This window comes from Typha angustifolia, chromosome 7, assembly GCF_048772165.1.
Source record: "Typha angustifolia cultivar Huaian chromosome 7, ASM4877216v1, whole genome shotgun sequence".
In the NCBI taxonomy this organism is placed as follows: Eukaryota; Viridiplantae; Streptophyta; class Magnoliopsida; order Poales; family Typhaceae; genus Typha; species Typha angustifolia.
The window spans coordinates 3,536,712-3,557,906 of record NC_133245.1 but is presented as its reverse complement, the minus strand read 5'-3'; the positions used below and the strand labels follow the sequence as shown (position 1 = coordinate 3,557,906).

Below are 21,195 nucleotides of genomic sequence, written 5' to 3'. Positions count from 1 at the left end.
TTATCGAAGCTTTACCTAAGACTACAGTGTCACAAACCCATTTTAATATTAAGTTTGAGAAATAATTTATTTAGATAAATAAAATATAAAAGAGTGCTGGTTTGGTGAAAACTCTTCTTTGTTTTTTTTTGTTAAACTTTTATTAGCTCCACTTGCTCTCATGTGATTCAAACAGGACTTATTATCGTTCCCTTTCCCTCAACACTACATGCTATTCATAAAAAAAAATTAAAATGAATTCTATATAGATTCTTAAGAGCATTAAAACGAGTGGACTCGAGAGAGTATATGTAAAGAGTGACGACTAAGGACATTTTCAAAAAATTGAAAAAAATAATAAGATCCTTCCATATTGTTGGAATTTTAATTTACATCGTTGATCTATTAATTAACAATAATATATATATTATTAGGTCGTTCGAGTTAGCGTTATCTAATGATATATCCACATACTATAACACAAAGGGAATATTATGTAGACCCTCTTTTTGAACGTGGGAAGACCTCGGCGCAATCTTCGGCGGCGAAGCCTCCAATCTTAGTTTGTGATGATCTCAAACAGAATCCATCATTATATCCTATAGCTATAGGTGATACAAGTTACTTTGTTAGATTCGTTGGTCGCACTTTCTCCAGCCGCATCTTTCGATCCACAGCCACAGGAGTCCTCCTCGATTTACGTTTCCTTAATATTCGATTAGCTCGTCTTAGGATTGGTTTTCAAAAATTAATCCGATGATAAGTATAGGCATGATTTGAGCACTAGTACACTTCAGATAAAACGTTCATCTGTTAAAAGAGAATAAGCTCCTTATAATCGAATAACAAAGTACATAATTATTTAGGCCTATTATATTATTCTATTTTTTTTTTCATTTTAAATAAACACCATAATAACTTTATATCGGTATAATCTCTATTGTGCTAACATGAAGTAATAACTTATTCCACATAATAAGGCCCAACGAGCGAACGAGGAGGGGCCTTAACAAATACATTTACCATCGTCGTCACTATATGCAGTAATAAATGACATAATATCCTTGTAACGGGGATGTGACTACCTATATAAATGCCACAAAAACTTTTAACTGCAGGTTCTGCAGTTAAACATAACCCATACCAGAGGATATCTGCTTGGTCTATCTTAGTCTGCCTTCACAAATGCATATACATCATCATGAAGTTCTCAGGCAAGTGTACTCGAGGATGGAAGGGAAGGTAATCGAGCGTTAGGCTTCCTGTTGATAGTGAGCATCAAGTAAATTACGGTGAGCAGTAGATACCATCAGGAGGCGGATGAATGGGTAAAAGAGTATAGATTTGCTTGGTTCTGGACACTCAACCTGGAGAATGGAACAAGCACTGATTTGGTTGTATTCATTTCTGGAAGTGTTCGTCAGCATACCAAAGATTGGGCTTTGTGTTCCTCTATGTTTGACTAGAAGCTTCAGAGATGGAGAAAGAGTTAGAACTGCATGGACAAAAGTTACAAAACTGAAGAAGAAGTTTAGTTGTAGCATAATAGTTGCACAGGTAAATTAGAGTGAATAAAATCATTTCAGATGACAAAAAAAATGTGCTGCAAGATAGCAGCTTCATTTGAAGGATCCGAAATATAAAGCAAGAGGGGAAATTTTTATTCTCTGCTTGTACGTTCTATTAGACTATAACTTCATATATACAAGGATCAGCTATTTAACAAAAATTAGCATTTAAAATGGCACAAAATTTGAATAAGGACAAAGTCGTCACCTGCTTACTCCAGGAGACTTCCGCAGGCAGCAAGCCAGTACTCAATCCTATAAACAAAAAGAATGAGAAGAAGGTAGAGCATCAGGAACCAGTCACAGATGCTGCGCCACCACCTGAAACAGGCAATAATACCATATGCATCTAAAAGTTGATGCAAGCAAACGTAAAATAAATCATAATATGATTATCCAGTAGATTCTCATGAAATTTGGAGCATCAATCTGCAAGCTTTTCCCAGATCAAAATTTATCACTTGAAAGTAGAAATCCACATCAAGTATCATGACTGAGCAAAAGCAAACAAAGTTCAACCTCATGCCAACATCTGACAAATGGTTCTGATCCATGGCCGAAGAAACTGAATCAACAAAGAAACCTCTCATGCCCCAAGGCTGGGTTGCAGGAAAGAAGTCAAGGTTGAATGCAAAAGACAGATAAAATCCTCCATATTCCATCGATATTTTAAAAATCTTGACAAGGTTTTACTTAACATGGCTAACTATTATTCTTTAAACCAGATGATTGCATGTTGTAGATGATGAGCCTGAAATGTCATTCTGAAAATCGTAGATGATGACGCAGAAATGTCATTCTGAAAATTCAGAAACCATTTTTACATCTTATTCTCAAGCAGCATAATTTATATTTCCTTCCTACTTTTCTCTCTTGTCCTTTTTGTTGCTTTTCTTTTTCTTCTTTCGCTCTGCTCTTTTTTAGTTTTTCGTTTTAACACTCCTATGCTCACATCTATAGCAAATGTGGTTGTTAACCTCATCTACAGGAGACTTCCTACCACCTCTAATGTAGAGATGATGACGGCGAAGAGCACAGGTATTTACTAAATCTATCCGGAATTAGATATTTTCCTTAGTATTTTCATTCTTTGTATTATAGTGTTACTATCTCAATTTGAGTAATCTAAACTTTCTAATCTTTGTTTTCCTAGCTTCTAAGATTTTCTATGTTTTATATTATATTTTAGAATTTAAGATTTTGAGTAATTAAAAAATAGTACAAAACCAAAATAGTCGATATAGTGGCCAAAACATACTCCTAATATATATCGTTTTCTCCAATGACCCGATACAGAAACTTAAAATCTTGCTTCTAGATAGCCTAATACCCCAAACCATTTGATTTATGGATCAATAGGAATAAATTAGATGATTATATCATATTAACCCCTTATAATATGTAAAAGATTGCTTTAAAATCAACTAAAAGCAAATCCAGATATATAAATTTACAAGAACAATGTTCACATCTTGAGATTCTAACGTTCCAAATTGCATCCATGATATTAATTTGTCCATTAGACAATAAAGCAAATTTGCTGTAACCAACTTACTTCAGATGCACACAAGCAATAAAACCACACCTAAAAACTTTTAAGAGTTAGTGAGGTACATCAATGAAGCAGTAAGCATAACCGGAAGATTAGCTTGGTGCAAGGGACCAGATCAATTGGCTTGATCACATAAGCCAAGTTGTTAACTACATAGTCTACATTGATTTCCAAAAAGCCATTTGGTTAGATTCCTATGGAGCGAAAACTTACATGAGATTCCTATTCTAGGTTTTTCAAGCAAAGAAGAAAAAAAAACATGTACATATATTCTCAAGTTTGACAATAAATAGTCATATACCGGTACATCAAGTTCAAGAAGAACAAATAAGCTTAACAGATGCTATCCTTTTCAAAATTGTGCCAAAATTTGGCAACAAAAGTAACAACAAAATTACCAATTATTTGAAGCTGAAAGGATCCGTCAACAAGGTCTGGTAGTTCGATTCATTTCCATCAACTGCGTAAGAGATACAGCATTCCATCTCTCAATTCCCTCTTGAACTTGCGCATAGAGTAGTCGCTTTACAGAATCAATGCAAATGCTTACGCTGCCAAATTCATATATTGGAAGACCATTATAGAATTTACCAACTCTAGGCATAAATAAGAGTCCCTGTTCCATTGCAAATGCCTGGATAGACTCTTTAAAGCTCATTTCCGGTATGCCTGTGCCAGAAACTGAAGAAGGCTGTTGATAAGAAGAATATTGTGCTGCTTGCTGCTGCGCCTCAAATTGTCTCTTCTCTGTCGCTCTTAGGTAGCTGACATTCTCTCTAGCCCCAGGTTGCACTACTTCCATACCCTCCACAGCCTGGTTCATCATGTCAAGACCAGCACTTAGCAGCAGACGAATCCGCTCATTGGCAAGCAATTCAGGAGGAAAGAGTCCCTTCCATCCCATATACCACTGCATAACTTCATTGAAATTAGGATTTGAGCAAAGCCAGTGGTACAAAACCTGCTGCCACTTGCTGAAAAAATCAACTTCTAACATCTGAACCATATGGTGAATCGGAATTGCAGATGCCCACATCATCACCCAATTAAACTGGTCTAGCTTTTGGTTAGCCGGATTTACTTGAAATTCTTGCAATGCCATCTTCAGCTTTGGGACTATATGACGGACAATCAGCCCTTCCCAGCTAGCTGCATCGAATACATCCTTCCATGGGGACAATATAGCATAAGCTGATGCATCACTGGCATGCCACGCATGCAGAACACTACCAAGCTTGTAACAAATTGTATGGTAGAGAGTTTCCAACCTCTGGCCCAGTAATGGAAGCCAAGGGTGTACCCATACATGAATGGGGACAGTCTCTCGGCGTGGATCCCATGAATCCACTGCAGTTGAGAGCTTCGGCATAACCACATTCTCCAAAATTGACTGGAGAACAACAGGAGGTAGCAACCTGTCCCATGATTCTAAGAAACGAAGCATGGGTTCTGGATCCCTAGCCTGCCATGTGTTTGTCCCAGATATCCTCACAGCAGGCAGAACAACCTCGCTGACCAGCTGGGCATAAGGTGAAACAGCAACACCATCTGAATAGTCAAAAGGCTGATCACTCTGCAACAAATCCCTCCACAAAGACATAAGCTTCAACCCATGCAGTGGATTCTGCAGTGGTTCCCAACCCTGAAACACGCGGATAAACAATGGGTACGCAAATGCGCAGGCAATGCATGACAGGTTGCATAGCTTGTAATCCTCCCCAAATTTCTCCTTCAGATCACCAAATGTCCCCAACAATGATTCCAATGTCAAGGCACCTGAAGAATTATCCTCCTTCACCTGTTCCAGAACACCAGCGATTGTTTCCATCACTTGCAACTGTTTCCTTTGCCTGGTCTCCTCCATCATAATCTTTGCCTTCTCCTTCGACAAGCTAGCCACTTTTTCTCTCTCCCTCCTCAAGTCCCGGTCCAGTTTTTGTATATCAACCTCAGTTGTGTCCACAATGAGCCTCACATTATACTGGAGCTCAGGCATTGGCACCTCATTATCCTTCATTGCATCCTCGACATTCAAATGCTCCAGGCTAGTCAACACCTTGACTTGCGGCCCCCTCATGTCAAGCACCTTTTGGACAACCTCAACCCCCTGCTCCTGCTTCCTCGCAAGTAACTCATCCTTTGTCAAGATCTCAGATTTCTTCCTTCCCTGCTTTTGCTTCGACCACAACTTCTCCTTCAGGCGGCCTGAAGGCAAAGGCACTGCAGCGGCCTTCTCCTGTGTCGCCTCTTCCAAAACAGGCAATTTAGCCTCTTTGTAATCATTAAATCCCATGCCCATGTTCTTGGGACGGAGCTTGGCCTCTATAGGGGCAACAATACCCTGCTCGTTCTTCCCCAATCCAGCTCCTTCCTTGTAACCCATCATCTTCATAAGCTTAAATCCGATTCCCTTCGTGTGACTCTCAAACTTTCCCACATCTGAACCGCCAGCCACGTCTCTCCTGCCAAATTGTTTCTTTGAAGAACTAGATCGCTCCTTCTCCTTCTCTTTCTCCCTATCCTTCTTCCTCTGCTCCGCCCCCTCCTTAATCTTCCTCCCGAACACCGTGGGGAGGAAAGATTCTTCCTCCTCCTCCTTCTCCTTCTCATCACTGAACCCAAGACCAAACCCGAGGCCCTGGCTAGGGTTAGGAGGGTTAGGATTATTGGGTTCGGCGTTGTCGTCAAGGTTCCGGTCGACCTCTTCGTTTGGCATCACAACGCCAGTGGAGACGAATTGGACAGGCTTGGTGAGATCAGACTTGGAGATGACGTCGCCGCGGCGGCGCTTCCGGCGGCGGCCGCCACCATCGGAGTCTGAGTCGCTGGATCCAGCGGCGAAGACGCCCAGGATGGCGTCGTCCTTGGTCTGGACCGGGCGATCCTTCTTGCGGTTGTAGTAGAACTCGCCGCCGATCCAGCGGCCGCCCTCAAAGTCGTTCTCCATGTCGAACCGATCCATGCCTTCGTAGTCGTCTTCCATGACGATGGTGGATACAAGGGTTTGGATTCGAGATGGATTAGAGGGGAAACCCTAACGTAAACCCTAGAATTTAGCAGGTCAGTTATTAGAGAGGAGTGGAGAAGACGGGAAGGACAACGGTTGCTTATTGGAGCGGATTGGGGTTGGATCGAATATGTGATGTACTATACTAATAGAAGCGTAAACGGGTCGGATCAATAAAATTTTGAATTTATAATCCGATTCCGACGGGAACTTGGATTAGAACGAACCGACTTGAGTAAACGAGCCGAGCACGGGCGAGCTGAGAAGGGATCGGCTCGGCTCGAAACTATAATAAATTAGCAAGTTCTAGCTCGAATCAAGCCATGGAACCTTTGCTCGAGTCGGCTAGGTTTATTATCGAGCTAGGCTCGTTAAGCTCGTCACGACTGTTTAAGACTACAAGCAAAAGTCAAGGCATCGACGGAAAGCGAGTAACATTCATATATTGGAATTCCAATACAGAGATAATTTACCTATCTAAGAGGTGAATGTTACGACATCTCAATTTCACCTTTGGTTCTTTCACGTTAAACAACCATCTACTTGGATGGAGGAGGAGGGTATGGAAGAGGCGCTCTGACAGGAAACAAAGAAACTACTCTCTGCTCATTCTCAAAATTTGAAAAAGGAAGTAGATGAACACAAAAAACAACGGCCATTTAACGACAACCAGAAAATTTCACTTTTCTACGTTGCGGAAAGACTCATTTGAAGTTCTTCATGCACCTTTCCTAGGAGGCCTATGCTGGTCTTTCAAAGCTCCTAAACATTCCACAGTTGATTGAATTCGCCCTGACACAGTTTTGTTCAGGTTCCTGAAATTCACTCTTTCAGCTATCTGAACATTCTCCTTAAAGTTTGAGAACTTTCTAATAGTCGCTTTCCTTGCAAAGGATATATAAGGCGTAAAAAAGTTGAAAGTGTCCCCAGCCACATTCTTCATGATAGTAAACGCATATGTTCTTGCCGACTCCAGAGGTGCATTACTTGTTGCAGAAGCTGAAAAGAAATATTTATAAGTTTTCTGCTGAAAGATCATAATTGCCACATGTGAGTTTCTGAATGCTGTCTAGAAGAGCCAGTCAATGCTTAATTGAAAAGGATGAAAAGGGTAACCGATATAATCAACTATTAGAGAACACAGCCACATAGCATTCCAATTCCCTACATAAATCCATTTCATTTAGAGTAGTAGCGAATGATGGCTGCTTAGTTGTTGATTATGTTCAATGATGCATTCTGTAATTAGCATGTACTCTACCCACCCTATATCTGGAATGCAGTTTAAAAACACCTAGCCATAGAAACTTTTATCAGTTTGTGAAGAAATATAAGAGGTTAAGCTAAAATTTTTAGTTGATGTAACAAATGTAGAATATGTTCACAGATAACATCTATTGTTCATGTCTCTACTTACATTCTAAATTATTGTTGAAGTGCATGTGTAAGTACTTAAGAAAATAAAAAATAGTGAACTAGAAATCAGATAAGTTGGTTTTTTTTTTTTAAAAAAAATTTCGAAAGGTCATAGCTCAGGTATTATCTCCTGAAAGTACCACACTGAAAAGTAAAATCTTCACAGTTATTCAAACCTAAACAGAGTAGGTTGGTGTTGTAAACTAAGATGGTCTTCAGAGGCCAGAGTTATTCTTAGTTGACACTTCAGACACTAGGGGCAAAGTAGCAGAAAAAAATCCTCAAAGTTGCTTTATCAGTATGCTCCGATACTTGTACATCTAAATTAGCAATTAATGATGAAAAAACAGAACCAGCTTCAATCTCTTCAGTCTTTATTCTTTGTGGACCTAGCTTTTTATGAGTAACTTTAAGGGCATATTTCCATGTAAATTGATGGCAGCACATAAACTAGTCCTGAAATTGGAATGCTGCTGAAAAAACTCACTAAGATATCCCAAGAAAAAAAAAATACTGTAATATACAACAAAGAACTTGAAATCCTAGAGGACAATGTCTCAAATTAAAAACTCACTTTGTTCATCACATTTCATTTCCTAAAAGGCAGTGTTTCCATGTGACAATTCACTACATATTCATCTCTTTTTTGGAAGCTGCATTTACAGCCTGACGGAATTTATAGTATAACATGCCTCCAAGAATCTGCACATATATATGCTAGATATTAAAGGTGTATCCGTGTATGTCAATAATCACTGGACTTAACTTGGTATACAGCTTTACATGTTATGCGGTACATTTTTTTCATCAAAATGCAATATGCTGTCACTGAGTGATACCTCATAGCACGTCTTAGATTTTTACTAGACTTCAATGCTTACACTGTTACACAGGTATTACTGAAAGGAAAAGTCCACACAGAATAAGATATTTTAATTATCCATGTTGAATTTGAGCTATGAAACAAGTCCAAGCAAGTTTTTGTAAGCTTTAAGAAGGTTTTGTTATGAACAAGTAAAGGTTATTAAGTTAGCAGAATGTCAAGATGACCATTCAGTTGCTGAGACCCAAGGGCTTATTTGATTTGAGGCTAAGCTCCGAATTTGATTAGTTGATTTCATTTCTTAGTCTTAATTATTTAGAAAAGTAAAATTAGTTAGGTATAAAAAAATAAAAATAAAAAGATACTTGGCCTAAACTCAAACCAAACGGAGCCTAATTGTTTTGTATCCTGTGGTAGTTAATTTAAGCCTTGGAATTCCACAAATTAACTCCATTCATAAGCATATATAAAACATTTATGCTAAACTATGAAAGTATGAATGAACAGAATTTACTTAAGCAAACTGTAGTCATAACATGTAATATAATAAAGGTGACAGTGGCTAGTGTATGCATGAAGTTTTACCATGCTAGAGTGTAACATAATTCTACAAACTGCAAAAGTGCAAATGGTATCCCTCAAACATATAGAACAACATAATAAGCCCAAAAGGTACTTTATATGAGCCAACTACATTCATCAAATATATTCTCTTAGTATGTGTACATATGCTCTTTGGTAGTAAATAAGTTGCGGGATCGTCATATGTTGGTAAAGCAAGAAAAGTGAAATAAATAGACATACCATTGTGTGGTATCTGGAGGAGAACGTTTTGTGGGAGGCCAATGCCCACACCAGCCAATGTAAATCCAACACTAAATCCTATCCCACAGCCAGCCCCCACATAACCAATGACCTCAGGGCCAAACCCAGGACCCCATCCAACACCACATCCAACCCCTATTCCCATACCCCAGAAAGTGCCAAGTGTGGGGTGCACAGGGTTCCATCTCTCATACCTCCTGAACAATCCTTTTATGATCATAAAGAACTGCCATAAGATTGTTTCCAGACCAGAGTTATAGTCCATTGAACTAAGATTCAGAAGTTTGCCAAAGATAAAATAGCATGATGGAAATTCAGGTTTGATTCAAACAAGGAAAAGTCATGTATTTCATCACAAACAAGAATTAAAATGAAAGATAAGGTAATAGAAGAAAAGAAGAGTATCTCTAAATATAAGTAGAATATCGAAAAGTAGCCTCTTCCTTCATCTCTTCAAATGACAAGGAGAATTTTAGGAGTTTGCTGACTAGCTGCATGAGATTACAGTTCACTGGAAAACTAGAAGGTGATAGACTAGTTCATGAAGTCATGTGAAAACCAGTTGTAAAATTTTGTTACTTCTTCATGAACTTCTTCCAACTTTGGATTGTTCTCTAGTCGATACAATATTCTGAAAGGCCGTGGACGCACAAACACATACTGTTTACATATATTTATGTATATAAGTGTGTATATATACATCACCGATAATTAGCATTTGCAATTGCTTTTCTTCTTTTTGGTATTAAACAAAACAAAATATTCCATTTCCTCTGAAATGATAAAATTTTCTCCTTGTCCCTAACAACTCATAACAACTCATGCGATTGAGGGTTCTCTTCAATTTCTTATTATCTGGGATAAGTAAGTTCAGAAACTTGGAGTATCATGGTAAAATGGAAGGATGATTGAGAACAAGGAAGGATTTTTTTTAAGAGAAATCCATGAAAGGGTTACCCAATGGAACTACAACCTGCAGAAAAGTAAGCTAACTACTCCATCTCACACCAAACTAGCAATTAAAAGCAATAGTTTCATGAATAACTGAGACAATGTATACAAACTCAAGCTACTGAATCACTTCAATCTAAGCAAAAAAAAACAAAAACAAAAAAAAAAAACGGCGATATTAAAGGGCGTACCTTCAAAAAATTTCGAAATGAAATTGATATGAAACTTTACACGAATCCAGAACTCGGAAAGATAAAGTTGTTTTCTTCACCAAGATCTTTTCACCTAGGCTGCAACCGAGGGGTGCGGTGTGATAACATTTAGATCCGAGACGATGACCCGAGTAGAAGAATACGCTTTTCATTTCATCCGTCGGATAACATTTAGATCTTATCCATGGTGTACCGAAAACATCCTTGTCTCTCTTTTTATTACAAATTAGTCCTTTCCTTCGCCGTTGTATTAGGCTTGTTAAATGTAAATCACACAAAAATGGACCAATCGCGTTCATCTGACGATTAAAGTTATCACATGGGAGCGGGGTCTGTTAGAAAAATTCAAAAGAAAATTTCTTTAAAACACCCTTTCAAAAGTAAAAGGTAGGCTGGAGCTCTGAAGCCTAGTAGTATAGTAGTGGAGTTGAAGTTTAAATCCATCCCCTTTAGATATTAGGGTCAATATTTAATTAATTTTTAGGGTAATTGAAGTTTTGCAATTTTTACATAGATTTTTTTTTTTTCGTAATATATTGATTTCTTTAACTATGAAAGAATATTATAATATTTAGTCCGTTAGTTTATTCGTTAAATTTCTCTATTAAAAATAACATGGGTATATTTAATTTTGGTCGTCTGATAAATATATTTCCCAGCATATCAAAAACTCATTTCAAACCAATGGGACATATCCACCATTTTCCAGAAGAACCCATGGATATTTTATTAATTACGCGAGACTCTCTGGCCCACTACTAGTGCTCTACTCTGCAACGGCTACTCGGGCACTGCCGTTGTGCGAGGAGCAAAACGAGAAAGCTCTCTCACACACTTCTTTTTTTTTAGAGCTGCGGCACTCGAATCCCTAGCCAATATTTGATCTTAATACCTTCCTTTATTGGAAGATCTCGCACTCCTCTTCGATTCTTGTACTGTTTTACTCTTGATCAAGGGAGGAATCATGAACATTTTTAAGAAGAAGGTCTCCGCCAAAGGTGAGATTTTCCTGTTTGGGTTTTGTTCTTCTTTTTTGTTCCTCTCGCATTTTGTTCAAAGGTTGGGATTTGATGGTTCATGGTCTTGATTCCGTGCTCATTCGGTTAGATTTCGAGTTACGTTTTGAAAAAAGTTGTTTTTTAGGTTTTATTTCACAGATTTTATCTCGATGCGTCTTTACGGATTTTATTGTTCATTTTCTTCCTGGATGCGAAAAAATTGTCCGGATAATATATTTGGGTTTTTTTTTTCTTCTCTTCATTAGGGTATTTTCTGTTTATTCCTTTTCTGTAAATGATTTTGATCTCATCGTGCCTTGCTGTTCAGATGCTCTCAGGACGAGCAAGAGGGAAATGGCAGACGCCACTAGAGGTGAGGGCATATCTTGGCGTGCAGTTTGTGGATAATTCATTGAAATATGGAGAATTTCTTTGATTTTCTCTGTTACGAAATGCAATCTCTAACATGCTTTGTATACATTTCTTCTTGTTATAAAATAAAAATATTACATAAATTGGTGGGCCCAATGTCAAAAGTTTTGCAGTATTTACTTGATTTATTTGTCTTTTAACTTCAGGTATTGAGCGCGAGATTGCTTCCCTGCAATTGGAGGTTTGTTTGCTGGCCCAAATTGTTGGATCTAATCCATCTGTAGATTCCGATGTTTTTATGTTCTCATCTTCTGGTGATTCATGGCAGGAGAAGAAACTGGTGGCAGAGATAAAGAAAACTGCAAAAACTGGAAATGAGGCAAGCTTATTGGATTAATTGATTGACTTTGTATTGTTTTGGGCATTCTCTTATTGTGCATGACCATCAGCTTTGTGCATTATATTATCAATGCTGTCAATTGTTTATGTTCAAACTTTCTGAATCACAAGATTTACTTGTTTATGGCGTATCTGCATTTTTCAGGCTGCCACTCGAATCTTAGCTCGGCAACTTATCCGGCTCAGGCAACAAATCACAAATTTGCAGGGAACTCGTGCACAGATAAGAGGTGTAGCAACTCATACACAGGTAAGGAACTCTGATTTTGATAGTGTCAGGATACTTAGCAACTTGTGCAGTCACATTTCCAGATTTAAGAATGTTGTATCCTTTTTTGTATTCCTAGGCGATGTATGCTAGTACTTCAATTTCTGCTGGAATGAAAGGTGCAAGTAAAGCAATGGCAGCAATGAACAAGGTATAATGCTAAACAAAGTTGGAATCCAGACATGCATAAGTTCCAGACCTGAAATATTTACATGCTTAATTGATTGTTCTAGTCATCTAAAATTCTACTGAGAGATTAACATGTGACGATGGTTGGCATGTTTTAGCAAATGGAACCAGCAAAACAAGCAAAAATAATGAGGGAGTTCCAGAAGCAATCAACTCAGATGGACATGACGGTAAAACCTTTGGAAACTACTATCTGATTTAATTATTAGCTTTATGGGCACTCCCATATTTTTATTTGTATTTACATTTTTCTTGTAAAATCATGACTTTCTTTCCAAAGCCTTGATTTAGTTCGGTCCATATTCATCTTGGAAAAACTTACCATTACTTCCTGTTCATTTATGTCCATATTATATCAAACATAAAGTAGTACATCTGACTTTTCTCTCATGACCAGTGATAGTCTATCCCTAAACTTTCTTCCTTCTGGATTTTTAATTCCAATATGAGGGGAAAAAGGATATGGTGAATAATTTTGAGGAACCATTACAATATGCTTCAAATTGAGACTACTAGCCTTAGTAAATCTTATTTACTCACTTTTTCAGTCACAGCCAGATATGTTGCAAGGCCGAGCATTTGTATGAACTGCTTTTTTGCTTTTCCCATACAGATTGAGATGATGTCAGAGACCATAGATGAAACTCTAGATAAAGATGAAGCAGAAGAGGAAACAGAAGAGCTCACAAACCAGGTAAATTGTCTCTCTCAATTTCTCATTAGTCTGGGATTCAAGGTGATATGTTCTTTCAGAATTATCAGTTGAAATTTTATTTCTTTTGTCCACATTTACTTGAAGAAAAGTAGTACTACAAAGTTGGATTAATAATCTCTCTTTTAATCTGGTCTTTCTAGGTGCTTGATGAAATTGGGGTTGATGTTGCCTCCCAGGTATCCTTTTTATTAGTGAAGTTAATTATATATTTGCTCTTTCTTCATCAAAATATACAAATTTGGTGCTGATTTAATATTCCTATTCTCTTGACTTTATGCAGCTATCTTCAGCTCCTAAAGGCCGTATTGCAGTGAACAATAAAAAAGTTGAGAACACCGCGGCACGGTATAATATATTTCTGATAGTCCCTGAGCTTATTTATGCCTTTAACATAATTGAAAATTTAAAGAAGATCAGATTACTTTCCTTAATATCAGGATAACTTTTCCTTAACTAAGCTAGTACTAACAGAGTAACTATTTGCAATCAAAGCTTAGCCACAGCTGATACCAATGAAGGATGTGAACTCTTGAGTTACGAGATTTGTTTGCTAAATCTTACATTACTTGATGCAATGTCAGATTTTTCTGAAGAAAAGAATCAATCATATTACAGGGAAGTTTCTTGAGATACATCAAGATGGTGGTTCTTTGTGATAGCAATATAGCATCTGTATCAAGCATGAAATACAGAGAAAAAGATTGAAGATATTGTTAATTATTGAACATCTACTAGCATGAATCAAAGATTCTCCATGTACTTGCCAAACTAAAAAAATCAGTGCGAACTTGTATTTATATAGGTCACCAAGAAACTGCAGCCGTGCTTTGCCATAATTTCTGCTACTAGATATTAGTGACATCCGCATTGCATAGCAATCAGAGTTAATGGACCATGCAATGTACTTTACATGATATATGCTTCCCAGATATGGTGGCTTAGATTAGTAAACAGTTTGTAAGTCAGAAACTTTCTTTTGCCCTCGCTCTGGGTTATTTGGCTTTTCTTTCACTGTGTCCTGGTACATGTGTTTGCAGAACTGCAGCTCCCCAAACTTCTGAAGTTGATGATCTGGAGAAGAGGTTGGCATCCCTGCGACGCATTTGACCAGCCAAACAATGAAAATATATGTCCTCTGTATGTCAATCTGATTAGCAAGAAAAGCTTTGTTTGCAGTTGACAACAATACTGGCAATAGATATTCTTTTAGGTAATGATAAATGTATGAGCTATGTAGTACATGAACCTCCTTTCATATTGTCCTCTACCATAGTGTGTGAACTATGAATGCCTAATAAATATTGGGTAGTGTACTTATATTGTTTTTTTTTCATACATTATACATTCCCTTCAAAAATATTTTATCTAAAGTTAATATTTCTATGTATATCTCCCAAAAACCACAGTTTTTATATGTATATCTTTTTCTATGTTTTGTATGGATATCTAGTTAATCACTGTTAATATTTGAATAATATAGATATAAATGACAATAATATCTGTATTCTGGCTTTTATAAATTTCTCTTTAACAGTATTTTGATCTTTTTTTATTAATGCAAAATAACATAGTTTTAACTTTTAAGGTGTATTCATATAAATATCAATTTTAGAGCATACAAGTAAATAAGAGATTTTTAAGCATATACATGTAAAAAAAAAAAAAAAAAGCCGCACTTATATTTGATGTTGGTTGTGGGCCTGCAGGTCATCGAAGTGCATGAGACTGCAATGTTTCTGTAATAATTATTTTGTATATTTTTTCCTGAGAGTAAGAAGAACTTTCCACGTCTGAGCTAATCAAGTGCGTTGTTGTTAGATGAACACCAATACAACCACATTTTGAGCAGTCTCAAAATGGGAAGAAGCGGTCACACTCATATCTTTTTGTAATGGGGGATTACAAAAAAATAAAAATAAAAATAAATTATCTAATCCTAATTTATGGATAAAAATATTTCCATCCAACTGATATAACATCTACTACAGATGCTGAAAACATTTGCACTTCATGGCCAGTGAATGTCTCTGACATAATCTCAGCGGATCGCCCAAGCAAACGAACAAAAGCTATTATAAATCTATGCAGAAGAAGAATCTGAAACTTGTGCTTGACGTAAGAACAAAGAACTTCATTCATAGCCAAGATGGCCAGTCTGACAAAGATATTTCAAGGAGCATCATTCAACACTTACAGAAAGATTCGGGCAGCTTTCTTTTTCATCTTTTAATTTTCAGCACCAGCTCATGTTACAAAATGGAGTAAACCTGATGCATAATGCAATTTACAGAGATTATCTTCAACTACACAAATAATTGATTGCTCATTCTTTTGCCCCTGGCCGGATTTCCCTGACAAACACCATTGTTTCATAATGGATGGATTGTTCCACCACTGTCATTGGCTGACGCTTGTCACGAACAGGAGAATGTCAAAAGTTAGGTTTCATTTTCTTGCGCAACTAAGTGTCAGGAATGACAATTGTTGCAGGAGCATCAATCATCATGTTCCTGCTCATCTTCAGCAATAGCTGATTGGCCAAATGCTAGAAGGCTCATATGTCTGGTCCCTTCTGTAATCATAGGTCGGACTGCCTGCAGATGATAGTTTCATACATAGTAAGAAAGTATGCTGGCCCTTACTGTCATTCTTCTAAACAAGCTGGCGAAAGAGAACGTATCAGATATAAGTGGTTTAATTATGTATTTAGGTACTTGAACCAAGATACATAAGGAAAGGAAAATATTTGGTGGAAGGAAAAAGTATCATTTGAGTGGACATTTATACTTGTTAAGATAAGAGAAGCACGGTCCAAATTTAAATATAACTTGGTCAAAGGACTTTTGACTCTAGGATATCCATAATTAACAATTATGTGGGCAATAATGCATAGAACAAGCTCCATGACCTCATCATTAGTTCCTTGCTTCCTGGTCATGGTGCTCAAGGTTAGTACAGTCAAGAAAGTACAGAAACTGCTCTGCTTCTCGCAATGATTCAACATACACAAGAAAATAGTGAGTTTGTTCATGACAGTGGGCCAGGAACCAATGAGGGGAACATTTGGAAATTAGTTCGTTGAATGATACAGGTAGTTTTCTACACCAAGCAACTCTTTGCTAGAAATGATTGATGTTGAGAAAGGCAAGTATAGCAGGGTATGTAGCTTCAATATTTAAGAATATCAGACAACAGAAGAAATACAACTGTACTGTCATTTTAGGTATTAGAGATGGAAAACACACTGCAACTTGGATTGCAAGAAAGGAGCATCCAGAGAATACCAAGTAAATGAGCATACTCACCTTTTCTATTTCACTGCAGATATGAGGGTTGTCTCTCAGATACTGTAGTGCTTTGTCTCTTCCTTGCCCTAACCTGTTTAAAGTTTCAAGCATAATATTTCAGATTGGGAATTCTTGATTACATGTATTGAAGAAAAAAAAACTCACATACAACTGTTCCTTAGCAAAGGACTCAGATATTGGAGCTAAAATGCTATCTACAGAAAAGATAGACTGTTGCTTTACAAAAATAGTTGCTCATTTTAAGAACACATGAATAAGTGCCAGACAAGGACACGATCATATCTTATCGGTTCATATATGTTTTAGTGCAAGCAGCAAACCTCTGGTCTCCATAGCTATACCACGATCCTTTCTTGGCCACAACATCCATCATCTCAGCGCAGTCCAAAACACATCCCTGGACATGAAAGCTTTCAGCATAAGAATAATAAGCTTTTTGCACAAAAAGATAAACTTTGTCAGATCATGTACTAACCAGTTTACTGACTCCCTCTCCGAATATAATTTCAAATTCAGCTTGTTTATAGGGCCGAGAGACCTGAGGAGAAGACAACCAAACAAGCAAAATTCCACTTAAAACAAGAGCATAGGCTTAACTTTAGCTGCTTCTTTGCAAGTTTAGCAGTAAATCAATTAATCAGGAATCACAAAATATGTCACATAACAGAGGATAAAAAGTGAAGTTAGCTGACATACTTTACTTTTTTGCACTCTTACACGAACCTTGACACCAACATCTTCATCTCCTTTTGCCTGCACAAAGAACAACAAACTTTCGTGAGTTGGTACATTCAAAGATCTCATCAGGAAGTGAATCAGAAGCTAGTTCACTGGGCTTACAGATTTTATCTTCCCAATTTGACGTATCTCAAGGCGAACAGATGCAAAAAACTTTAAAGCTATCCCTCCACTAGTGACTTCAGGATTCCCGTAAAATACTCCAATCTTATGAAGCAAAAAAGATAATGAGTTATAAGTTCCACGAATCAAAATGGAAGGAAACCAACTGTCAGATGGCCCAGACCTTGTATCTTATCTGATTCAAGAAGATAAGAGTACAGCCAGCCTTTGACGCATTTCCTGACATTTTTCGAAGTGCTTGACTCATTAAACGAGCTTGCAGACCCATTTGCTGCATCCCGATCTCACCCTAAAGCAAAGATTTCACATTCAACCTTAATGTTGAGCAGGCATAGCTCTTTGGCCAATTAAATAAAAAATAAAAAAGAAGGCAGGCCTACTTCAATTTCAGCACGTGGAGTTAAAGCTGATACTGAATCAACACAAATGAGATCAACTGCCCCAGATCTGCACATACGATCCGCAACTGAGATAGAAAGAAAGTTAGTCAAACCTTACTAGTGAAGTAAGCATGCGCTTGATCTTACCTACCCATTTTTGCTCATATACTACAAGACTGACATGGACTATTGATGAAAATAGAGTTCACAAAATCCGATCAAATAGATCTTAATTTACAAGAGAAATTTTATATAAGCTATACAAATTTTCCATTTCCAGTTAACATTTGCTGAGTAAATAGATAGGATCACATAGAAGAAAGAAACTGATTACAATACTGATGAGAAGGAAGGTGTTACTTTCTAATGCCATCTCTCCATTATCAGGCTGGCACACAATCAGATTTTCTATGTCTACTCCCAGTGCCTTCGAATAGGCTGGATCAAAAGCATGCTCTGCATCAACGAGCATGGCATAGCCACCTAGCTTCTGCATATTTATTGCAAACAATGTCAAATTCTGTGACAGGCAACACCATCATGCTTTCCCTCACAAACTAAAAGTAAAAATAAAAAGCAACATCATGCTAGGTTTGTAGTACTACAGCTTCATAAAATGCAAACCTGTACTTCCGCAATTGCATGAAGAGCTAGGGTGGTCTTTCCACTACTCTCTGGACCAAATATCTGCAAATCATAAAACAGTTGGAACATTTTCTGGCATTCACATGCCTGTGTAGTTTATATAACTCCATTAAGCAACCAGAAGAGACAAGTTCAAATATCTTCTCTCTACCAAATTAATGACAATCCTGTTTATCTAAGATTTCCAAGTAGATATACTATGTCTAAAATAGATGATGACACCATTACAATATTAAAATGCTGAGGCAAGAAAGATTTCTCAATCAAATTAAGATGCTAAACCGCAAGTTTGAAGGAAATGATTGATGATCATTATTCCAAAGAAATGACTAGCAAATCTTTGCCTCATCAGCCTATCATTATGAAGGCAAGTAAGGTCGATCTAATTCTTCTATTAGATATAATGCGAAATGTGATTATTTGGAAGATTATCAGCGGAGACATTACTATATGCAACACGTAGACAAGTGTTACTTTCACCTATTACATTGCAAAGAGTATTATTTTTAATTTAAATTGGTTTCATAAAGGTCAGAAGAATTAGAATGTGCATTAGCATGTCTAAGCCCAATAGAGGCTTCAGTTAGATACTCCTACTGAACATGATCGATATAAAAGAAACAAGACAATTAAAAAGTTGTTCTGAGTTATTCTACACAGTACCACGAATTCCTTTTCATTATTCTTCATAATCAGATAGCAAAATCAAGGCAAAAACAACTTAAAGATGATTGCTGATTTATTGGATGTAAAGTAACAGGTTACCTCTACTATTCTTCCTTTGGGGAGACCACCACCCAGAGCAAAATCTAATGTCAAACAGCCACTTGGAAAAGTCTCACTGTCACGGAGTCATGAAATGATAATCATCCACAATTTATTAATGTACTTTTGACAAAAGAAAAGGGAACTAAAAACATACACTAAAGCACCACCAGCACTTCCTAATCTTGTAACGCTTCCCTTTCCAAATGAATTGTTAATGTCATTCATTGCAGCTTCCAGTGCTTTTTGCTGCATAGAAATAGATCATCATATTTCAAAAAGAACAAGAAAAAAGAATCTTCAGATTTGTGCCTGTAATAGATCAGCAAAAAATATCCTTCATCAATAAAAGGTTCACTGTATCTTTCCCAACTATTTATACTCAAGTCCCTTTTTGGTTCTCCTCTCTCACTTTTACTTACCACAGCTAGTGGTACCCTAAAAATGTCAGCACCATCTTAAATGGTTCTATCACCTCTTCTCAACTGCTTCTAGCCTCGGGTCTCAAAATGACCACAAATATAGTCGTTTCTTGTTCTATCTTTTCTATTGATACCAGTATCTAATTCACCAACATTTTTTTCAACTATCAGCTATACTATATATAAACAAACAACACAAGAATCCCAGCCAACAATCTTCTTCTTACTCTAGTCTAACCTTACTGTACAAAGAATTGCTCCCTCGTCAAGCAAGGATTAGACAGCACTCGCTGCCCACAAAACATTAACATGTAAACCAATAAAAAGACTACCTAAATCCACTTCAAAAGTTATCGTTCTAGAGTAAACCCAAGACGAAAAAAAGCGATTTTGAGAAGAACCCAAGATGGGTTTTTTTATCGAAAGAGAAGCAAGATAGAGCTCACCCGGTCAATTACGCGAGGGTCGTTGTCGCCATAGAGCGCGCCGTTTCCCTTCAAGTCGAACTCGCATCTTAGTCTCATGGCACTTCGGGAGAAGAAGGGCGGAGAGCAATGGAGAGGAGGTGGGACTCGAAGGGGAGAAGATATGAGAAGGCCAGGATTCCCGTAGAATCCATTGGGTTTGATGGTGTAGATAGAAACCATCTAGCAAAGAAGCAAGCAAAAAGAGAAGAGGCGAAGAGGTTTAAGAAGCGAGGAGTAAAGATGGAGTCTTTCGTCTCCACAGTGTGAGGAAATAAAGCTATAAATGGATTTATTAACAAAAAAAGTATAAAATCGTTGATAATTTTCTTTTAGAGGTGATAATTACCAAATAATCGAACTCTAAATATTTTTTATACAACATAAGCCCTTTTAACCTACAGTATTTTGGGGATAAATTAAAATTTGAATGGACAAAAAAAAAAGTCAACGGTTGAAAGGGAAAATTGGGTTATTAACCAAATTTTTATAAAAAGAAAAATCCACATAAAACACATATAATTTACATTATATTTACCCTTGATGATCTATTGGAAAAAAAAAATAAAGAATACTTATTTCTTAGAAAAAGGCAGAGAGCTCAATTTTAAACCGACTTAATGTGAAGATTAATTCAAACTCGAGCCTTAAATAAGCTCAATTCAAGTTTTATTCAGGTCGGTCAAGCTTGAATTAAATCTGAATTAATAAGAAAGAAAAATGAGTTATTAGATCTTGATCTAATAATTATATTATACATAGCATAAATTTATATAACATATGAAAAATTTTGAGTCTTATTAAACCGAGCGAGTCGAGTTGTGCTTAGGCTTTGCTCAAAATTTTCTAGCTTAAAAGTTTGTTTGAACTTTTACTTTGGAGCCAAGTTTGAGCTGATACGAGTCAAATTTAATATTTTAAGAGTGCTAGATTATGAAATCAAACCTATAGCTAAACTGGTTGCTATAATAAATAAACCCCTCTTAAGTCTCAACCATATATTGTGTTGTGATGCTTTCATGTTGTGAGGGTCTTGACAATCTCACTCCAATGGTTTGGCATATTCCAATCCTCCT

The 21,195-nt window shown here is 37.0% G+C and overlaps 4 protein-coding genes across 8 annotated transcripts; 1 reads left to right on the top strand and 3 right to left on the bottom strand.

Moving 5' to 3' along the window:
- Window positions 1–910: 910 nt before the first annotated feature.
- LOC140762496 (septin and tuftelin-interacting protein 1 homolog 1) lies at window positions 911–6,375 on the bottom strand. Of its 3 annotated transcripts, none has more exons than XM_073100343.1 (4): window positions 3,498–6,375; window positions 1,756–1,802; window positions 1,347–1,474; window positions 911–1,241 (listed from the first exon to the last, which is right to left on the bottom strand). In XM_073100343.1, the coding sequence occupies exon 1, from the start codon at window positions 6,080–6,082 to the stop codon at window positions 3,524–3,526; it is 2,559 nt and encodes an 852-aa protein (XP_072956444.1). In that variant the 5' UTR covers window positions 6,083–6,375; the 3' UTR covers window positions 911–1,241; window positions 1,347–1,474; window positions 1,756–1,802; window positions 3,498–3,523. The 3 variants fall into 3 exon arrangements, with proteins under 3 accessions (XP_072956444.1, XP_072956442.1, XP_072956443.1); XM_073100341.1 differs by having other exon boundaries at window positions 1,347–1,448; XM_073100342.1 differs by having other exon boundaries at window positions 1,347–1,441.
- Window positions 6,376–6,525: 150 nt separating this feature from the next.
- LOC140762500 (cadmium-induced protein AS8) lies at window positions 6,526–10,487 on the bottom strand. Of its 2 annotated transcripts, none has more exons than XM_073100348.1 (3): window positions 10,313–10,487; window positions 9,150–9,396; window positions 6,526–7,105 (listed from the first exon to the last, which is right to left on the bottom strand). In XM_073100348.1, the coding sequence occupies exons 2-3, from the start codon at window positions 9,388–9,390 to the stop codon at window positions 6,825–6,827; spliced, it is 522 nt and encodes a 173-aa protein (XP_072956449.1). In that variant the 5' UTR covers window positions 9,391–9,396; window positions 10,313–10,487; the 3' UTR covers window positions 6,526–6,824. The 2 variants fall into 2 exon arrangements, with proteins under 2 accessions (XP_072956449.1, XP_072956450.1); XM_073100349.1 differs by having other exon boundaries at window positions 9,150–9,377.
- Window positions 10,488–11,094: 607 nt separating this feature from the next.
- Window positions 11,095–14,640, top strand: LOC140762499 (vacuolar protein sorting-associated protein 2 homolog 2-like). Of its 2 annotated transcripts, XM_073100347.1 has the most exons (11): window positions 11,100–11,331; window positions 11,660–11,704; window positions 11,910–11,944; window positions 12,032–12,082; window positions 12,248–12,352; window positions 12,450–12,521; window positions 12,658–12,729; window positions 13,173–13,253; window positions 13,415–13,450; window positions 13,555–13,619; window positions 14,312–14,635. In XM_073100347.1, the coding sequence occupies exons 1-11, from the start codon at window positions 11,298–11,300 to the stop codon at window positions 14,379–14,381; spliced, it is 666 nt and encodes a 221-aa protein (XP_072956448.1). In that variant the 5' UTR covers window positions 11,100–11,297; the 3' UTR covers window positions 14,382–14,635. The 2 variants fall into 2 exon arrangements, with proteins under 2 accessions (XP_072956446.1, XP_072956448.1); XM_073100345.1 differs by having other exon boundaries at window positions 11,095–11,331; window positions 11,910–12,082; window positions 14,312–14,640.
- Window positions 14,641–15,384: 744 nt separating this feature from the next.
- LOC140762498 (DNA repair protein recA homolog 1, chloroplastic) lies at window positions 15,385–20,369 on the bottom strand. The gene is made up of 13 exons (XM_073100344.1): window positions 20,102–20,369; window positions 19,391–19,482; window positions 19,234–19,309; window positions 18,448–18,510; window positions 18,184–18,313; window positions 17,824–17,909; window positions 17,607–17,732; window positions 17,423–17,527; window positions 17,279–17,335; window positions 17,058–17,120; window positions 16,903–16,979; window positions 16,580–16,652; window positions 15,385–15,868 (listed from the first exon to the last, which is right to left on the bottom strand). Exons 1-13 carry the CDS (start codon window positions 20,300–20,302, stop codon window positions 15,770–15,772), a joined length of 1,248 nt encoding a protein of 415 aa, XP_072956445.1. The 5' UTR covers window positions 20,303–20,369; the 3' UTR covers window positions 15,385–15,769.
- Between the last annotated feature and the right edge of the window lie 826 nt (window positions 20,370–21,195).